The sequence below is a fragment of the Grus americana genome, chromosome 13 (assembly GCF_028858705.1).
Source record: "Grus americana isolate bGruAme1 chromosome 13, bGruAme1.mat, whole genome shotgun sequence".
NCBI classification, from domain to species: Eukaryota; Metazoa; Chordata; class Aves; order Gruiformes; family Gruidae; genus Grus; species Grus americana.
The window spans coordinates 14975123-14992406 of record NC_072864.1 but is presented as its reverse complement, the minus strand read 5'-3'; the positions used below and the strand labels follow the sequence as shown (position 1 = coordinate 14992406).

Here is a 17284-nt window from a genome sequence, read left to right as displayed (position 1 = left end):
AGGACTGTAGCCCGTGGGAGAGACTCCATGTTGGAGCAGGGGAATGTTGAGAGGAGTCCTCCCCCTTGAGGACAAAGAAGTGGCAGAGACAATGTGTGCTGAACTGACCGCAACCCCCATTCCCTGCCCCCCTGTGCCGCTGAGGGGGGAGGAGGTTGAAGCCGGGAGTGAAGTTGAGCCCGAGAAGATGGGAGGGGTGGGGGGAGGTGTTTTAGGACTTGATTGTATTTTCTCATTGCTCTACTCTGTTTTGCCTAGTAATAAATTAGATGAATCTCCTCTCTACATTCAGTCTGTTTTGCTCGTGACGGTAATTAGTGAGTGATCTCCCCCTGTCCTTATCTCGACCCAAGCCTTTTGTTATACTTCTCCTCTCCCATCCCGCTGGGGGAGGGGTGAGTGAGCGGCCGCGTGGCACCCAGCTACCGGCTGGGCCTAAACCACGACAACATGCAAAGATCAAAACAGAGCTCTCAAACCATAACCTGTTCATATGCTGATTTTCAAAGAACTAGTTGGCCTTGTCAAAACAGTAATTTTACAGTATCTAGCAAGAAGAAAATAATGACATTTGTAGAACATCAATTGACATTTCATTTGCAGAAAGTCATACAGCATACAGATGAGCTCATGACACCTTAATTTAAGTAGCATTTTTCATATTCAAATTTCTGTATTAAGCACTGTCAGTCAAAGAGAGTCATTAGCATTACTCTGTAGGCAAATATTACCAGAACCATTCATTCGCAGCTACAACCGCCCAGCTACAGAAGTTACTGCATCTTAGGTCTGACAACTGAGATGCTTCTAGGATTATGCCCTAAATTGTTTCAGTGAAAGTGAGCCAGGCTAACTCAAAAAATTTGGATAACTGTCTTTTGGTAACCCAACTCCTTTTGACTGAAACATGTAAATAACAATCAAAGAAGCAGTTCAGCTGAAACAGTGATAGGATGGTAGCCCCTACAGCCAGAGGAACATAAAAGAGAGGTAGACAGTGTAAAAATACAGCAGTATAAGGAAATTCTAAATGTACACAATACCAAAACCATTAAGTGTAGTAGTGGTACATATGCTCTGGACAGCCTCAAGCGTTTCAGCCCAGCCCAGCCTTGCTGTGCCACTACATTCCTCATTCCCTTCTTTCCTCATCATCAGTGCTAGCACAGGAAGATACACACAGCCTTCTGCACTACGATGCTAGGGAAGGGCAATGCTCTTTGTCTCCTCCCCATACCTGAGGCGACGCTTCTTCCTTTCTCCAGCAAACTGCTAGAATAAAACCACTGAATATGAAAGTCAGTGGAAGAAGGAATTGTACTGGGATAATATCATGTATCATACTCCAGGGAAAAAGGTGGCAGAAAGAAGGTTCTGGCAACTCATTACTGCTCTCTGCTACAGACGACTCTGATACACAAAGCCTGCAAGTCATAGGTCTCAATTCATCATCTTCATAATTGCTCTAGGTTTAGCCTCGTGAAATCCCAACTAACCTAATTAATAACATCTCAACAGTTGATGGATTTACAAAATATTCCAACAGTATCTCATTCACCAAAGTCCTTATTTGTATCTCCCAGATTTTACTTGTGTCTTTAAGCAAGTCAACTTTAACACCCCTAAACTCTTTGTAATAAAATAACTATGCCAAATACTTCAAAATTAGATTAATTTATATCTTGGTCTGAGTCTCAGAATTTCAGAGAAACCACACTTAATAGCTGAATCTCATGGAAAGCAACCACCCACCACATCATAATCACTCAAGGAGTGGGGATCTGTGACTTAAATGAAAAATTTAAGTTCATAAAGTTATTACAATACTAATTAAAGAAATGCTGCTAAAAGAACACGCAACTGGTCCATATTACATGCTAGGTAAAACACTCAGCTCCAATATAAGCTTGTACCATCAAAAGCTTCACAAATATATTAAAATTGTTCCAAGAAAGAAAGGGAAAACTTAAAGTCCAGCTACTGTCTGGCTGCTCTACAGTTCGTTCTTACAGCTAACAGCATTTGGTCATTAAAAATCAACGTCTCAAAGTCCCCCAAATAAGTAATGTTTAGAAGCTTGAACAGTCTTTAAATATACAAAACACTTAGCACAAAATACACCCTTGTGTTTTAGTACAGATCACAGATGAAAGATATCTTACCTAGCATACTATGTAACAGCATTTGCATTGTGCACAAGAATTGAAGGAAATCCAACGTCAAAACACAGTCACTGTTATTTGAATAAAAAAGCTGACACTGTCATGCTATATTTTGTCCAATGAATCTTCCTTTCTGAGTCCAGTATTTTAATTCTTTTTGATTACAAATGAAACAATGCTTATAATTTAACATTTCTTACCTCAAGCAAGGCTGCTGCAGGATCCCCCTGCAAGCTCTTCCCCAATTTATCAACCTCATCTAACAGGAATACTGGATTGTTAACCCCAACAGTTTTCAGTCCATTGATTATTCTGCCAGGCATACTGCCAACATAGGTGCGCCTGTGAGAAAAAAAAATGTATATGGGGAAAGGGGCCAGACGCACGTAACAGGAGTAGAAACATCAAAAAATAAAACTCAAAGGAAAATATAGGAATAAGTAACAATTCTTGCTTTTTTTCAAAAGGAACTAGTTGATAAAAATATGGAATATGCATCTGAACTAATATAAGCAATGTATCAGCAGATGAAAATTCTGGTTCCATGGTGCACTAGTTGGTCTGGAAAGAGAAACATATGCATTACAGTCTATCCAAACTTTATGGCTTGCAGGCATTTTACGTGATTCAGTACAAGCATCTTTGTACTGTAAGAACAAGCATAAGCAGATTTAGGAACCTCATTAATACTAACATTTTAATAACGATGATACTGGGTTTTTGTCATCACAACAGAGTTCACACAGCATCTTACAAATTAAGGCAAAATTCCAAATATGCTGAACTGTCGATCTCCCCTGTATATACAGCATGCTTTAATTAATACTCACAAAAATAATTGTATTTACTATGTCATTTCAACATGAAGTAAAAAACTAGAACAGTACAATAGAACGAAAAAGTTATGGTGAATTTATTCAGCAAAGGTGGTAAAAAATTCATGAAATGCTGGTCACCCAAGAAGAGAGAGAAACATGAAGTGCTGAATTACAGTAACTATCTCATGACCCTCACAAAGCAGATATGCAGAACAGGCCTGCTTTACCATATGATCTGTTTTAATACAGTCCAAAATAAACAGGATGACATTTAGAAAGACCAAACCAAAATACCATGGGAGTAATTTCAAAAGATACTAGAGAAGACTTTAAATATAAAAAGCCCACCTCAAACCACATAGCAGTGGTGTTAGTTATATGTAATATTTAACTACTAAGAGAACAAATTGTAGTTACTGTATTTAACTTTAGATTTGAGCAAAAATAAAAAGTTTTTAAGATCATCTAAATAGCCAGAAGTGCAACAGAATTTCAGTTTGCCTATTACCACCTTCATGAGACAGCTGCTAAAGACTGGAACAGCCAGCATGCAATAGTTTAGCACCTCACTGCTTTTGTGTAGAGTCTTACTCCGCAGTGAGTATTGCACTGAGGACTGCACTATATAACATTTACTACAGATCAAGAATCTGCATGGGGGAGCTATTATACTAGCATGCCACTCCATTCTCCATCTGCACACAGTCAATCTTGCCAAAAGAATGAAAGGATCCTATGAAATGTAATCAGAAAATTACAAGACTGAAGCAGAACTGAAACTCACAGAAGTGAATCATTTACCAGTGCAACCAAATTAATCATTGTAGCAATTTGGGGGGTTCTTTGGGATTTTGGGGTGGGGTTTTTTTTACTTTTTTTTTTTTTCCCCTTTTCCCCATTCGTTTGTGGGTTTGGGGTTTGGTGGTGGTGGTTTCATTGTTGTTTTTTTTGGTTTTTTTTTTTTTTTTTTTTTTAACAAAAGGTGCTTACTGCACTAGTAAATAATTTCATATGCTTTAGAGACAATACAGCCTGACTGTTTTTAATATTCTATTTATGCCAGTAATAGGATAACATAATTCGGTAAACATTAATCATTCTTTCTTCTTGCTTGGTACATTATTCTCAAGGGTGTGCTTAAAGACATTACACTTTCTTAATGCACGTTTGTGTTCTTATATACACAAAGTTTTATCTGATCCTTTTCAATTCTATAAAATTCTGAGGTATCTATGTTCCATCTAGTGTTAAGAAACAGCTTTGGTTTATAAACTAAATGAAGGTAAACTGGGTTTCTCCAGTCAAGGGAAAGCATAGTGAATAATCAGAATCAGCTTCCTCTGCACCACCCAATTGCAACAATGCTAATGTAAGTGTCATATGTAGGATGATAAAGTACAATAACATAGTATTTTACCTTGAGAATACAAACACAAGTAGCCTGTTTTGATTTCTAAATGGTTATTATGGAACACATCTCAACACAAGAGTCCTCGGTAAGACAGACCCTGCAGATATTTACATATAAAACTGCTAGAATATAATAAAATTGCAAGCAGATATGGCCATTTATTTGTCTGGACATTAACCTTTGCCTTCTAACTTGCGAAACTGAATACTGCTGTTGGTGAACAGCAGCCACTGAATGTGATGCTATTCTTTATTTTCATTATTTTAGCTAGGGTTGAAAGGAGGAAAAACAATATTCTACATTAGCATTTTTGATGACATAATGTGGCTTTGCTCATTTTTTGATGCACTGTTTCTCTCCATGCATTAAACCCAGAGAGAGAGTCAGCTGCTTTCCATTCAAAACAGGAAGTACAGATCAAGTTTCCTGGTTATCTCGCTTGAGTAGTAACAATTAAAAAAACTCCATAAGACCTCATGCCACAGAAGGCCTGTAATTTAGGAATCTTTTTATTTATTTTTAAATCAATGAAAAGGTACCTTTAAAAAAAACCACTAGAGTTGTACAGCATATCATTAGGAGCCATGTATCCTAGAAAATGCGAGACAGACAGCTGGGAAATCTCACCTTCTCAGCTCTCCCAGCATAAACTGGGAATGTGCATGAATTGGAACCCTTAAAGCAGTACTAGTATAATTGATAAAAACATGACTCACTTTCTTCATACTGTTCTAAAGACAAAAAGTTTTAAATTGTTTTTAACTACAGTGGTTTTCAAACTGCAGAGGTAGGAAAAGATAACAAAGTTAATGCCCCCAAAGAAACTATTCCTGAACTTAGTTGCACAAGGTCATAGTTTATTTTTGCACAAGGACAGAGGTTGCGTATACTCAAGTGCTTTACAAATGTATTTATACTTGTATAACAAAGCTACTCCTCTCAGAGGTGAAACTGTTTGAGGTTTGTTTTTTTCTTTTTTCTAACGCAATAAGGCCTGTGCTGTGAACAACTTCTAGCATAGCTGTTACTGGTGAGGAATCACACACCTTTTCTGACACAGATGCACATGGACAAATTTTCAGCGCAGGCCTAAGCCAGAATAAACTATCCAAACTTCTACAAACTGAAAAGCAATGGTAATATAAGAAAGAGTGCTTCACATGGAGGTGAGAGAAAAAAAGAGCTTCACAGTGATCTCACCAGCACCGCTATAAATAAATGGCGCAATTACATCTTTCCTTTTTAAAAACAGAAAACCACACGCATGCAACAGAGAAGATCACATAGTTCCTGTGTAAAACAAAATATCAGTATGGAAGAGATCTTAAATGCAGTGAACTTCTTGCAAAAATTTCTAAGTCATCCTTCAGGGTCATTTGGGGTTTTTTTTGTGTGTGTGTGTGTGTGTTGTTGTTTTGGTTTTTATAATACAAGTTAACAACAAATGTAAGCCAGCAAACTTTTACATATGGTACAGATGAGTGGTAAATGCAAACAACAGCTGGATGATGTCTGATAAAGCAGCTCTGTTTTTGTAGTAAGATGATGATTTCATTTTGGGAATGCAGAACAGTAGTAGCTACTCTTCACCCAATCAAAAAAGGATTCACAAACTCCAGCTGCAGACACATGATCCACACTGAAATGGCAAAACCTGGGCGTTTCCGATTGCCCTAGTTACAAATCACGTGGAACAGCACACTTACTGAAACACCACTCCCCACCCTGCTGCCGTCTAATAGATTTTATTTTGCTTGCTGAATCTGTCAGTCTACATCTTTCACTTACAACAGTAATAAGCAGCCAAATTGAATGCTATTTCAGGCAATATTTGCTTGCAAGTGAAACCGAACCACAGTTTCTTTTTTTAATGTTCTAGTACATTTAGTACATTTTAAAAAATGTTTAGTACATTAGTAGGTACAAGGACTATCATTCTTCTGCAATGTTAATGGTATCCTTAACTAAAGCCTTAAAGCCTAATAAGGAGCTTTTAGGAGAAAAAGAATGGCTCGTAACATGTAATATTAGAAAATCATCCTACTTAACAGTAAAACTCAGAGAACAACAGCCTATGTCTCCTCCACTATTAGATCACTTCTGCAATTCCTCTCTATGACTGCCACCAGATGCACAATACGGATTCACTTGACTGGGAATAACTTGAAGGATCTGTTCACACAAAAGGACATTACAGAGAGAGGTCTACGGAAAAGCTGTAGTTTAAATTTGATTAAATCTTATTCTGAGGAGCAGAAAAGCAGGGAAAAAAAGCAGAATTAAAAATACACAAAAGTTGGTTTTGATTTTACCTACATAAAACTTGCAAAAGCAGTCAGTTACAAGGGACTCCTCATACTAACTGCTCTGAAGTTTGTTTTTAGTCTTAAACTATACACTTGTTTGTTAAAGAGTAACCACATGATACTCTTGCTGATACTAGATAGTATTTTCCTTTGCTGATGAAAAATAAACTGTCTTTCCAAATACTTCCCCATCAGCTAATTTCAAGTAAATTTTTAATATGAAATTTATAATGGTTAACTTCTAACATTCATTAATAATATAATAATGCCCTCAAAAATACTACAATGACAGCCACAAACACCTGAATTTAGAAATTTTTAAAAGCCTCATTATCACATGATTCTAGCTGTCTTTATTCTTCATTATGTTTAAGCACAAGATAGAAAGCCAATCTAAAAACAAACAAACAAAGCCAAACAAAAAGGAAAACAACAAGAAATTACTGGCAATTGCGTAAGAGTTGATAAGAGTTTTACTTTTATTCATAATGTCAATTTCACAGATGTGGTTTCCCTGTTACAAAGGCTTGAGCTCTGCTCTGGAAAAGTCACTGATATCGACAACGCTTAGTATTCAACAGCCTCTAGTGGTTTCAGTTCAAATAGCAACACGCTGTTGAATCACATTTTAAATTGTTTTAGGATCTGTACCATAAGTAATCTGAAACATCAGAATTCTCACTTATTAAACAGTGATTAACAAGAGAGTTTAGGAATTACAGGAATAATACATAGTGAAAGAGGAGGACAGAGTTTCGCCTGTTTTTCCCTAAGTGTGTAAGTAAATTGGTAAAAAGGCCAGATATTACGAAGGTTTACAAAACAATCAGACACACATGCACAGAGTGCTGCTGTGAGGCACAACCCAATGTGTTAAAACAAATTATCTACAAACCCCCAGTGGCTACTGGGTATGTTGACCAAACCTAGACTAAGAAAAAAAACTTACTGATGATTCTTTCAAGCTACAAACTCTAGGTAAGTGTCAAACACTCTGGAAAATAAAACTCCTGCAAATTTGCCACAGAAGAATGTGCACAGGAATAAACACCTGTTCCTAATTTTATCAAGGGTGCTGAACTAAATGTCTACGAAACAACTCTGAATTTTCAAGTTGTCATCAAGTACAAAATCATCATTTAGTCGCTTTTTCATCTCTCATTTTCTGGTCTAAGAAGTCATCAATAGTGTATTATACTCTAGATTCCTAGAAATTAATTATATTCCAGATTCCTAGAATTTATGCAAATGTTCAGCACAAATTTCCCAGTGAGTCTCCCACATTCCTTCCAGTTGGGACTGTGAGCTTCTACCACTCTAATAAATTCACACATGCAACTAGGTAGCTTACACGGTCGTAAGTCTGAAACCACAAAATGAACTTTTATTATGGCATTTCTTGTAAGTTTTCATTAAAATTACATAGGGAAGTGATAAGAATAGCAAGGTCCTTTTTATGCCTTGAAAACAAAAAGAAATTGCATAATAGCTTCGAATTGAAGCAAGAATGATGGTGTATTCTCATTGAAAGTAAGCAGCATAGCCATTGGGCAAAATTAACTGCCATATGGCATCAGAGAAATAACCGATAGCTTTAATTCACAATAATTTACCTACTGTTGCAAGGAGAATATTTATTCAATAATGTGACTTTAAAAATAAACACATGGTTTTACAGATCTTTAGAACACTAACATTTATTATTCCAAATTTCCTATAATGCATGCAATAAGCATAACATATGCTTAATGGCACCAAAAATGCTGCACTGATGTTTGGCAGTTACTTATCTACATTATCCATTCATTATGTTTCCAGTTGCAAGGAATGAGGAATGGACTAATATAAACAAATGGTTTAAAAGACTAAGAAGTAGATACATGAAAAGATGCAAGATTAAAAAAAAGTCCTGAGGAAAGTCACCCAAAAAATCTCCTTTGAAATCTTCCAGCTTAAGTGTCCTTGTATAAACTTCCTTGAAATGGGAAAACAGTATCTTAAACTTGGTAGCGTACTAAGTAACTCAGTTGCTATCCTCTAGCAACTTTTAAGTATCACTCTCAGTTTCTCCTCCTGTTTTAGCAACAGACATAGTTATGAAGTAATGCATTGCTATTCATTGGCTAAATCTTTACATCCCTCTTAAAAAGTAGAAAAATCAGATCCAACATTTAAAAGTTTGCATTAGACTTTCTACTGAACTTTACTTCAAAGTGCCAAAGTGACTGAAGATGAAATTCTTTCTCCCCTGTAACAATAAAGAGCAACAGCAGAAGGAAAGAATAAAGGCTCTGTACCAACACTAAACATCTATTCCCGTCACTAAAATTCTCCCCTGAATAATACCTTTGAATACCAAGAAAAGTCAATTAATAACTAACATTGTTTGAAACAGCAAAATTTCTCCATATTAGCTAAAAAATTAAAATAATCATTACATTCTGAAACAAAAGAAAAAAATTGCAATTAGGAAAGAAAGTAGTAGTTACCTGTGGCCTCGAATATCGGACTGATCACAGACTCCTCCTAAAGCAATTCTATGGAATTCTCGACCCAAAGTCTTTGCAATTGATCTTCCAACACTAGTTTTACCAACTCCTGGGGGCCCCACAAAACAAAGAATGGGTCCCTTGAGGTTGTTTTTAAGCTGTCGGACAGCTAAGTACTCCAAAACTCTCTTCTTCAACTTCTCCATAGCATAATGATCATTATCCAAAAGAATTCGAGCTGCACGAATTTCAAGGCGATCTATCAATCATTGACAACAGAAAAGATATCAGCACATTTACCTTTAAAAATGGAAACAATTAATTCAACAACAGAAGAGAAACAAACACATTCTCAAACATGTTCATCAATGCAATCCCCCTGACACACACACATTTCAGACAATGTTCTCCTAAAACAAAGGTATTATAATTCTCCTTTAATAAGGAAATTAGACATAAGCTAGACAGATCATAGTACTGATAATGAAATTTAAAAACCCTCACCTTTTCACTGTGTCACAGATTGAAATCTGGTTCAAATGAACTTAGTGTCTATTCTAGAACAGTGATTCAATGATAAGCAAATTTTTCAGCATTTGCTTTCTCACAGAATTACATCTGATCCTGTAAGGTCTCTCAAAAGACAAATTCATCCCTACGTCTTCATCATCAACTTATGATAAGAGTCTATAATGATCCCGCAAACAGAGCAAGATCTTGCTGTCTTGAAGGACAGGCTTTTCTTGCTGTGCAACACAAAGTCATTTGGCACTGTAAAAATACCCATGTGATACTAGTACTGGAAAAATTAGTTTTTTGCAATCGCCATAATTTGAGATAAATGGTCAGGCCTCGTCAATGGACATTAACTAGTGCTTTGCACAGAGCATGAATTTCTGGCACAAAGTAGCTGTCTTCTCCTTTTCTCTACAACATAAAGAGATCAGGCAGAAAGCAGTGAAGTCTATCAACTCTACACACATACCCCCTTCAAATTCTGTGCATTCCAGATGCAGACCCCTCATACCACTAAGCGTGCATATTTCACGTACAGACAATTGTAATTAAATTCTCATCAACCATGTAAGTTTTTGTAATGAACCACTGAACAAAAAAATTCACTATTGATTGTAATTTTCTATTGGATTTTCTATTTTTATATTAATGTATATTTTTATTCACTCTATCTATGGAGTCCAAAGCATCACTTGCATACACGTGAATACAAACTTCGCAACTTTGCTTAAAGCAAAAACTTCAAACTACACATGACATGGCACGATTTTACAAGATTAAAGAGCAACAAAAAGAACATTCTGCTAGGACATGAGTGTCAACAAATATTTTAGTCTTTTTGGGATTCTTTGAATAATATCATAGAGATCTGCAAAGATCTGTAGGCAGATATTTTTATAATTTATTGATTAAATAAATATTTACGAGAAAATTTGTAAACAGCCAAGGCTCTAGTTCAAAACGGCCAAAATTCATCACCACACATACTAAGAAGGCAAAAGACAGACAGATGTTTCTGCTGGTGTGGTGTGTTAAATTTCTTTTTAAAATCAGACTGTTTAAAATGCCATTCAAAAGCCTCATTCTTCAGTAGCTGCTAGAAGGAATTAAGATCCTTTTCTCCAGCAGTACACCTTCTGGTAAGTCATTTTGCCCACTTAATCTACTTGTGTCGGTCAATAGGAAAAGTCATGTTTCATTTTTTACTCTTTTCTCACTCTCCATTTTTGCATACTCTTCCCATATTAATAGTATCACCCTTTACTCACAACTTTTGAAAACTATGGTACAAAGCTGACATGATACTTTTTCTATTGTACCTGAAGTTGTAATTATTAAAATTAACTACAATTGTGCTTTTTAATCCTTTTGTTCCTTACCAAACTCGATTAACTTAAGACATACCAGAACCTTCTCCAGGATGATTAATGCTACAGAAACGTACAAAAGCTTTTTTTGTAATTAGATGCTCTTTTTTACATTATTTTAGATACATGCTAGTACAGATTGTAAGTAACAATGCCTTCATTTTACTATGTAGATATTCCTAATACTTTTAAAATGCACATTCTTAGATGTACAACTGAGCTACACAGGCTATTCAGTATACAGATCTTACTTGAAGCCAAGTAGACCGTAAGACTTCAGTAACATATTAATAACATTTTCATAATCTGACAATGAAGACAAACATTTGCAAGACAGAACTAAGTACGTAGTGTTTACATGATGGTTACTTGTCCTAAAATGTCCGTGAGAGGCAATCAACAATAATAGAAGAGTTTACCTTTTGTACTCTTGTTCCATGGCAATTCTACCATCAGTTCCAAGTAATTTCTTGTCAATGCATATTCAGGCATTGACTGAGGCATCTTCTTTAATCTGGAAATACATGCACAGAATTCATAAGGCTAACCAGGAATTAACTGTGAAGTAAAACTCTCCTGAACCACAAGACAGATATTTAGCAAACTTTAGGTCATCAGCATACCCTCTTAGTTTCTGACAGCCATAATACTGAAAAAGCAAGTCACTACTCTATCAATTAGGAGGTTGTCTTTTCATAGTAATAGGTTGTTTATAGGATTCAAACAGAAATGAAAAAACAAAGTCAGTTCCCTATGCATACACCATGCATGCATATATGCATCCTCACTGAAAAAAGAGGTGGATAACCATCATATCGCCATGGATAGCACATATATCTTCTCACCAAAGAAAAAAAGAGGACAAGAGAGTCAATAACTGCATCGGTTTATTCATTAATTTTTAACAATCATGGTGTTATTTAGGTTTTTTTGAGATGTTCATAACATAGAAGCATAGAGCTTACAGTTTAATGCTATATTAATGTATAAACTGTATCTAGAAGACTTCAAATTTGTCATCACCTCTGACGTTCTAAAAGGATGAAATTATGAAATTTATAAGCAAAAACCAGCGCTCTACTAAATTTTCAAAAATCACTTCCAAAACACAACCAACACAAACATATAATCAAATAAGAAAAGGTTAATGCAAGATTTGTTTTAAAAAACAAAATAATAGGAGAAACCACCACCTGAAAGTCTCCTACCTCTTTATTTCCTTAAGACAAACTTTAAGAGCTTGTTCTGACATACTGGATGTTCTAATCTTTTTTTCCAGCATGACAACATCATCATGATCTTCTTCTTCCTCCTCATCTTCTGTAGTGCTGGGAATGTGATTGATTCTTCTATTAGGCCGAATAGCTACAACCTATGAAACGGAAAACAGAGCCAGAGAATAGTATCAGGTTTTGTTTTTTAAATAAGGTGTGTACTTTGGCTTTGAATGGAAACCATGGCAAAAACATGCAAGGTGCTGGGACAGTCTCCTTCATAGAAAAATTCAGAAGATTTTAATCCAATAAATAACTTCACAAAATGTATTGGCACTACTTTAAAAAGTTACGGTTCTTATTTTACTGTATGTATTTCCTAAGCACATTTATCATCTACCCTAAATTAGCGGACAACAGAAGACAAGACCAAAACCGCATAAGTATAGTTAGATGCAGCAAAAGTCCAAGCTGCCCTAGTTTAGCAAGGTACATTTTACAACACACACTGTTTATCTGTATTTCAAAAGCTATTGTTCATTTGCAATACCATTAGTAAAAGGTACACCTTTCACTGCACAGGCCAAAACTCAGTGTCTGTGTACTGTGCAAGTAAATTTGGCATAAAATGACTCTTTCAAGGAACCTCAGTGTTTATTCAATGTCAGAAAGTGCTCAGATTAAAGTATATTAACAAACAAACAAATAACATAAAGCCTAGGCAGTTTTAAAAGAATATTTCCTCTTTTAGGTATCTAAAGAGCCAAAGTTGCCAGCTGGGTGCTCTCTGCAGCTCCAGACTGACCACGAAACATTATGGCTATAGATTAAAACTTTGCACAGATTAAAGTCACGTACATTCGTTAGCCTGTTTAAAAGTGCATCTTTATAGATTTAGGATGTTTAAGTATTCCACATTTAAAGGTCCATACCCTTTTATCATCATCCTGTTTGGGTTTTCTTGTTTTCTGAAGCAGCTTCAGACCTTCAATCTGTCTAACGAGCAATGGTATAGTCATCTTGAACCGTTCTTCCAGCCTAACAGCATCTAAAATCTAAGAGCAAGGAGTTACTGTCTTTTGACCAGAGTTATAGAATAGATGGCTTAGGAAAAAAGGTAGCAAAAAAAGCAATGAGAATACAGCACACAAAATCTAGCCTCAAGGGTCTGGATGCCAAAACTACAAAGCACTCCAAAATAGGAAAAAAAGTCTTTTATCTTGTCTGTTTTTAAAGTGTCTTAATATTTCAGTTTTATTTTCTGTGGTAAACATTTATCAGCATTCTATTTTTCAATTACTGAGCCTCAGTAAAGAGCTAGCCCTCTAAGAAAGTTATGGCATGATCATCTTGGTTAACCCAGAAAAAAATCACCTTATGCCTTTTTTTATTGTTTTGTCTTTTTAAAATTTCAGACATTATTCCATTTTCATGTTTAATTAAGTTGGTATGTGGAAATGGGTAGAATTTGGCTCTTCCACAGCTTCCACTGGCTGCTCTTCTCTTTAGCACTTCTAATATAAAAAAGGACATGGTAAGTTTAATGACTAAAGTACCTTCCTCCAGCAGGATATTCAGCTACAGTACACACTTTCACTTTAAATTACTGTATTAATTTCTACATGTTGTGTTTTGAAACAACCAAACTTATGCTTTCAATTCAAGGTTGAACATGCAACACTGGCAATGACAAAAGAAAAGGAACAAAACTTCTGAATACAGCAAATATAGAAATCAGACTAGTAAGTATCAAGCCATAAGCATTGTTTTTGCATAAAGTTATTTTCACATATGATGCAAATTTAACCAGTGTCTCAGTATTTAAAAAGCCCTACACTTCAAGGTGTTTTTAAAAAGATAGAAAAAAAAAAAAGATTCTGAAGCTGTTGGTATTAAGAGATGTATAATGATCTGTCAACTGTGATAAGTAAGCAAGATTTCAACACAATTAAAAGACAGATTTATCATCTTTATGATAGGAAGGGGAAGTCCACATTGTATTTATTGTTTAATAAAATAAATGTTTTCCAACACTAACTAGATTAATTTACTTATTAGGTGAGTTCTGACATAGAGATATATAAACACTTTAAAAAACAGCATAAAAACTTTTTACAAGCATTCATGAGCAGTTGTAACAGATACCTTCTGGCATGATGTTATCACTATACAGTATCCAGTGTAAGCATTTTCAAAATTATCTAAAAATTATTAACTGCAAAAAAAAAAAGCAAACACCTAACTCCCTTTTAAAAAGTTTAAGAACCTAATACCTGAAGCTTCTCTTGGTTGGATGTACGGATGATAGAAGTCAGTATATCTGGCAAAGCTTCTCTAGGCAGATTGTCCAAAAGACGTCTCAGCTTTGCAACTGCAGGAACGGACATATCCAGCATCTCAACCAACTGTAAGGAACACACAATCAACAATATTAATGGTTGCTATGTTTCTTTTAAAATTATTTAAGTGAGTACCTGACCTAAAAAGGATTACATCTTTCAGTATGAAACATGTCTAGATACTTTGCCAAAAAGCTACTGAAATAAATTTTAAAAAAAGTTCACAGAAGAGGCACTAAGGCTTTGAGCTTTTTGCTTGTTGGAGAAGTTCAAAAATATCATCATCGCTTGCAGCACTTTTTTCAATGCCTGCATCTCTTATTTCCCCCTCACATTCTGGATTAACAATTTTCCCAGTTATCTTAGCGCTATGTTGACTCTTTTTCTATACATCCTTTAAACTCAAATTCATTATACCTGGGGACATCCGTTTATAATCAAGGCTCTAGAGGGCTTTTTCCTCTTTAATAATTTAAAAAAAAACCCCACCACCTTACAAAAACCCAATCCATTGTATACACATATATATTTGTGTACATATATATATACACATTTATATATAAAATCCTGGAACAAAATAATCAAAAGTATCCCTTTTACTAGAGTGTATTTATAGTTTTGCTATATATTAAGTAGTACCAACTTATGATAGCACTAACATATACAGTTAGACTCACCCTACAATGAGCTGTACAGACACCATGGAATTTGACTCAAAAACCTTAAACTATAACAAAAATATTTATTTTGTAGCAGAAGTACTGAAACTCTCCTAGTCACTGAAAAATACAAGAACTATAGAAATAAAAGGACAGAGAAGAAACTAAATATACGCATAAATACACCAGTATATGATACATAGGATTAAAACAATTTACCTGCACTGCATATTTGTAGAATTGTTCTGACAACTCTCCAAGTTCCTCCTCAGATTTATGCTGATTAGTGAACTGCTCAAGTCGATCTAACTGTTCGACTTCAGCAATAGGATACGGCTTCTCTTTCAGCAACTGCAGGATCTGGAATCGGCAGAGGCCCGTAACCAGCAACGTATAATGTGGCTTTGGCCAGTTGCTACCAACCACCTGAACTGCCAAGGCAGCAGTGCCAATCCTAAAACCAGATCAAATCTTCATATTATTTGTCACCTTCCACAGAACATTTTGTGCGCCCCTTGTCAAGGGGCAATTGAGCTATAGATTGCAAGAACCTTCCGGGTCACAGCTCCTTATCATGAAAAGCAACCAAATTATACCATTTCCTTTGTAACACAAATTATAAAACCACATCCTAAAACCTGAAAATGAATGACCTAACTGAAAGACTAAGATAATGTAATACAGTCACCTGATTCAGAAACATGTGTGTGTTTTTCATAAATAATTTAATGGATCTTGCTGTGGATGGGAAGGCTGACGTTTCTGCTTAAACTATGCACGTTGGAAAACTGAGTGTTTGTAATTTACAGTTCTTCAGTGAAATTGTCAGCCCGATTCTGAACAACCGTTTTAGATCACATGTACCTGTTTAAGCAGATTCAAAAAAATAATTTATTTTCTCGCAAAACCTTACTAAGTCCACTGATGCGATAAAGTTTTGAGAGTAAGGTTGCAGCAGGTTAGTTTTGCTCACACTTTATCCCACAGAAATACAATTTGTTTTCATTTCATGTGAACTAGGTCACTATCCACACTACTTATTAGGTGAAAAATGTTATCGTTCACAACTGCGACAGCCTAAATGCTCCTGGCCTGCGTTCTTTGATCGTATTATCCCCTTCCACCTTGGCCTCCTTTTCCAAAATTTTCTTCCAGACGCCAGTCAAGACAGTCCCCGCCACCACGCGCCCCCTCAACGGAGAGAAGTTTCTCCGAAGAAAGAGGTTTCCCACAGGGCGGCAGCGAACAGGCTCGCCCCCCGCAGCCAGGCCCACCCCCACGACCTCAACGCCCCCACGGAGGTGACATGGCGAGCTGGCCTCAGGGCAGCACGCTGCGGTACAGCGGCAGTTCGGAGAACTGCGCCAGGGCGCCGTGTCCGAGTCCGCGAGGGAGGAGAGAGCCGGGCCGGGCGGCACCTGTGCAGGGAGGGCAGGTCGTCGCAGTCGGAGGTGGGGTCGCTGGTGTTGGGGATGACGCCGATGATGGTGCTCCTCAGCGAGGTGCCCTTCAGGAGCCGGCTGCGCACCAGCTGCATGTTGCGGGGCGAATCCACGCTCGTCCGCATGGTCGAGCCGGGCAGCAGGACGCCCTCATGGGTGAGCAGCAGCGGGAGGCGGCTGGGGATCTGGATGGCGCTGCCCGCCGCCATGGCCGCCCGCTCCGCTCCCCCTACGCGCCGCCCACACACCGGCGCGACCGGGCAGCCTCGGCGCGCGGCTCCGCCCCGCTACGGGCGCCCGGAAGGGACAGGCCGCCCTGCACCCGCCCCCGTGCCTGCCTCCTGCCGGGATGGGAACGGGAGATGCTGCCAAGGACGCGCTGTCGGGCCCGTCCTTCGCCAAGGGCGACACGCCTCCGCCTCCGCCCCCGCCTTGCGGCGGAGACTGTGTGCCTGGCCTTGTACATTAAAGTAACTTCCAGCTTACTTTTAGTCTTTCTCTCTCAGGTTGCTTGGTTTTTTTTTTTCCCGTCTTTTTTTAATAAAGGACAAAGCCCGCCGC

The 17284-nt window shown here is 37.2% G+C and overlaps 1 protein-coding gene across 2 annotated transcripts in view; it reads right to left on the bottom strand.

Annotated features, from left to right (window-relative positions):
• LONP2 (lon peptidase 2, peroxisomal) overlaps nucleotides 1-17026 on the bottom strand; it is a 43924-nt gene extending 26898 nt beyond the window's left edge. The window contains exons 1-8 of one of the 2 annotated variants that reach the window (XM_054840692.1): nucleotides 16700-17026; nucleotides 15501-15735; nucleotides 14557-14688; nucleotides 13216-13338; nucleotides 12278-12441; nucleotides 11489-11583; nucleotides 9187-9445; nucleotides 2363-2504 (exon numbers count right to left, since the gene is read on the bottom strand). In XM_054840692.1, coding sequence (XP_054696667.1) covers nucleotides 2363-2504; nucleotides 9187-9445; nucleotides 11489-11583; nucleotides 12278-12441; nucleotides 13216-13338; nucleotides 14557-14688; nucleotides 15501-15735; nucleotides 16700-16932 — 1383 coding nt within the window. In that variant the 5' untranslated portion in view covers nucleotides 16933-17026. The remainder of the gene's footprint in view (nucleotides 1-2362; nucleotides 2505-9186; nucleotides 9446-11488; nucleotides 11584-12277; nucleotides 12442-13215; nucleotides 13339-14556; nucleotides 14689-15500; nucleotides 15736-16699) is intronic. The other variant, XM_054840693.1, reaches the window with a different exon arrangement.
• Between the last annotated feature and the right edge of the window lie 258 nt (nucleotides 17027-17284).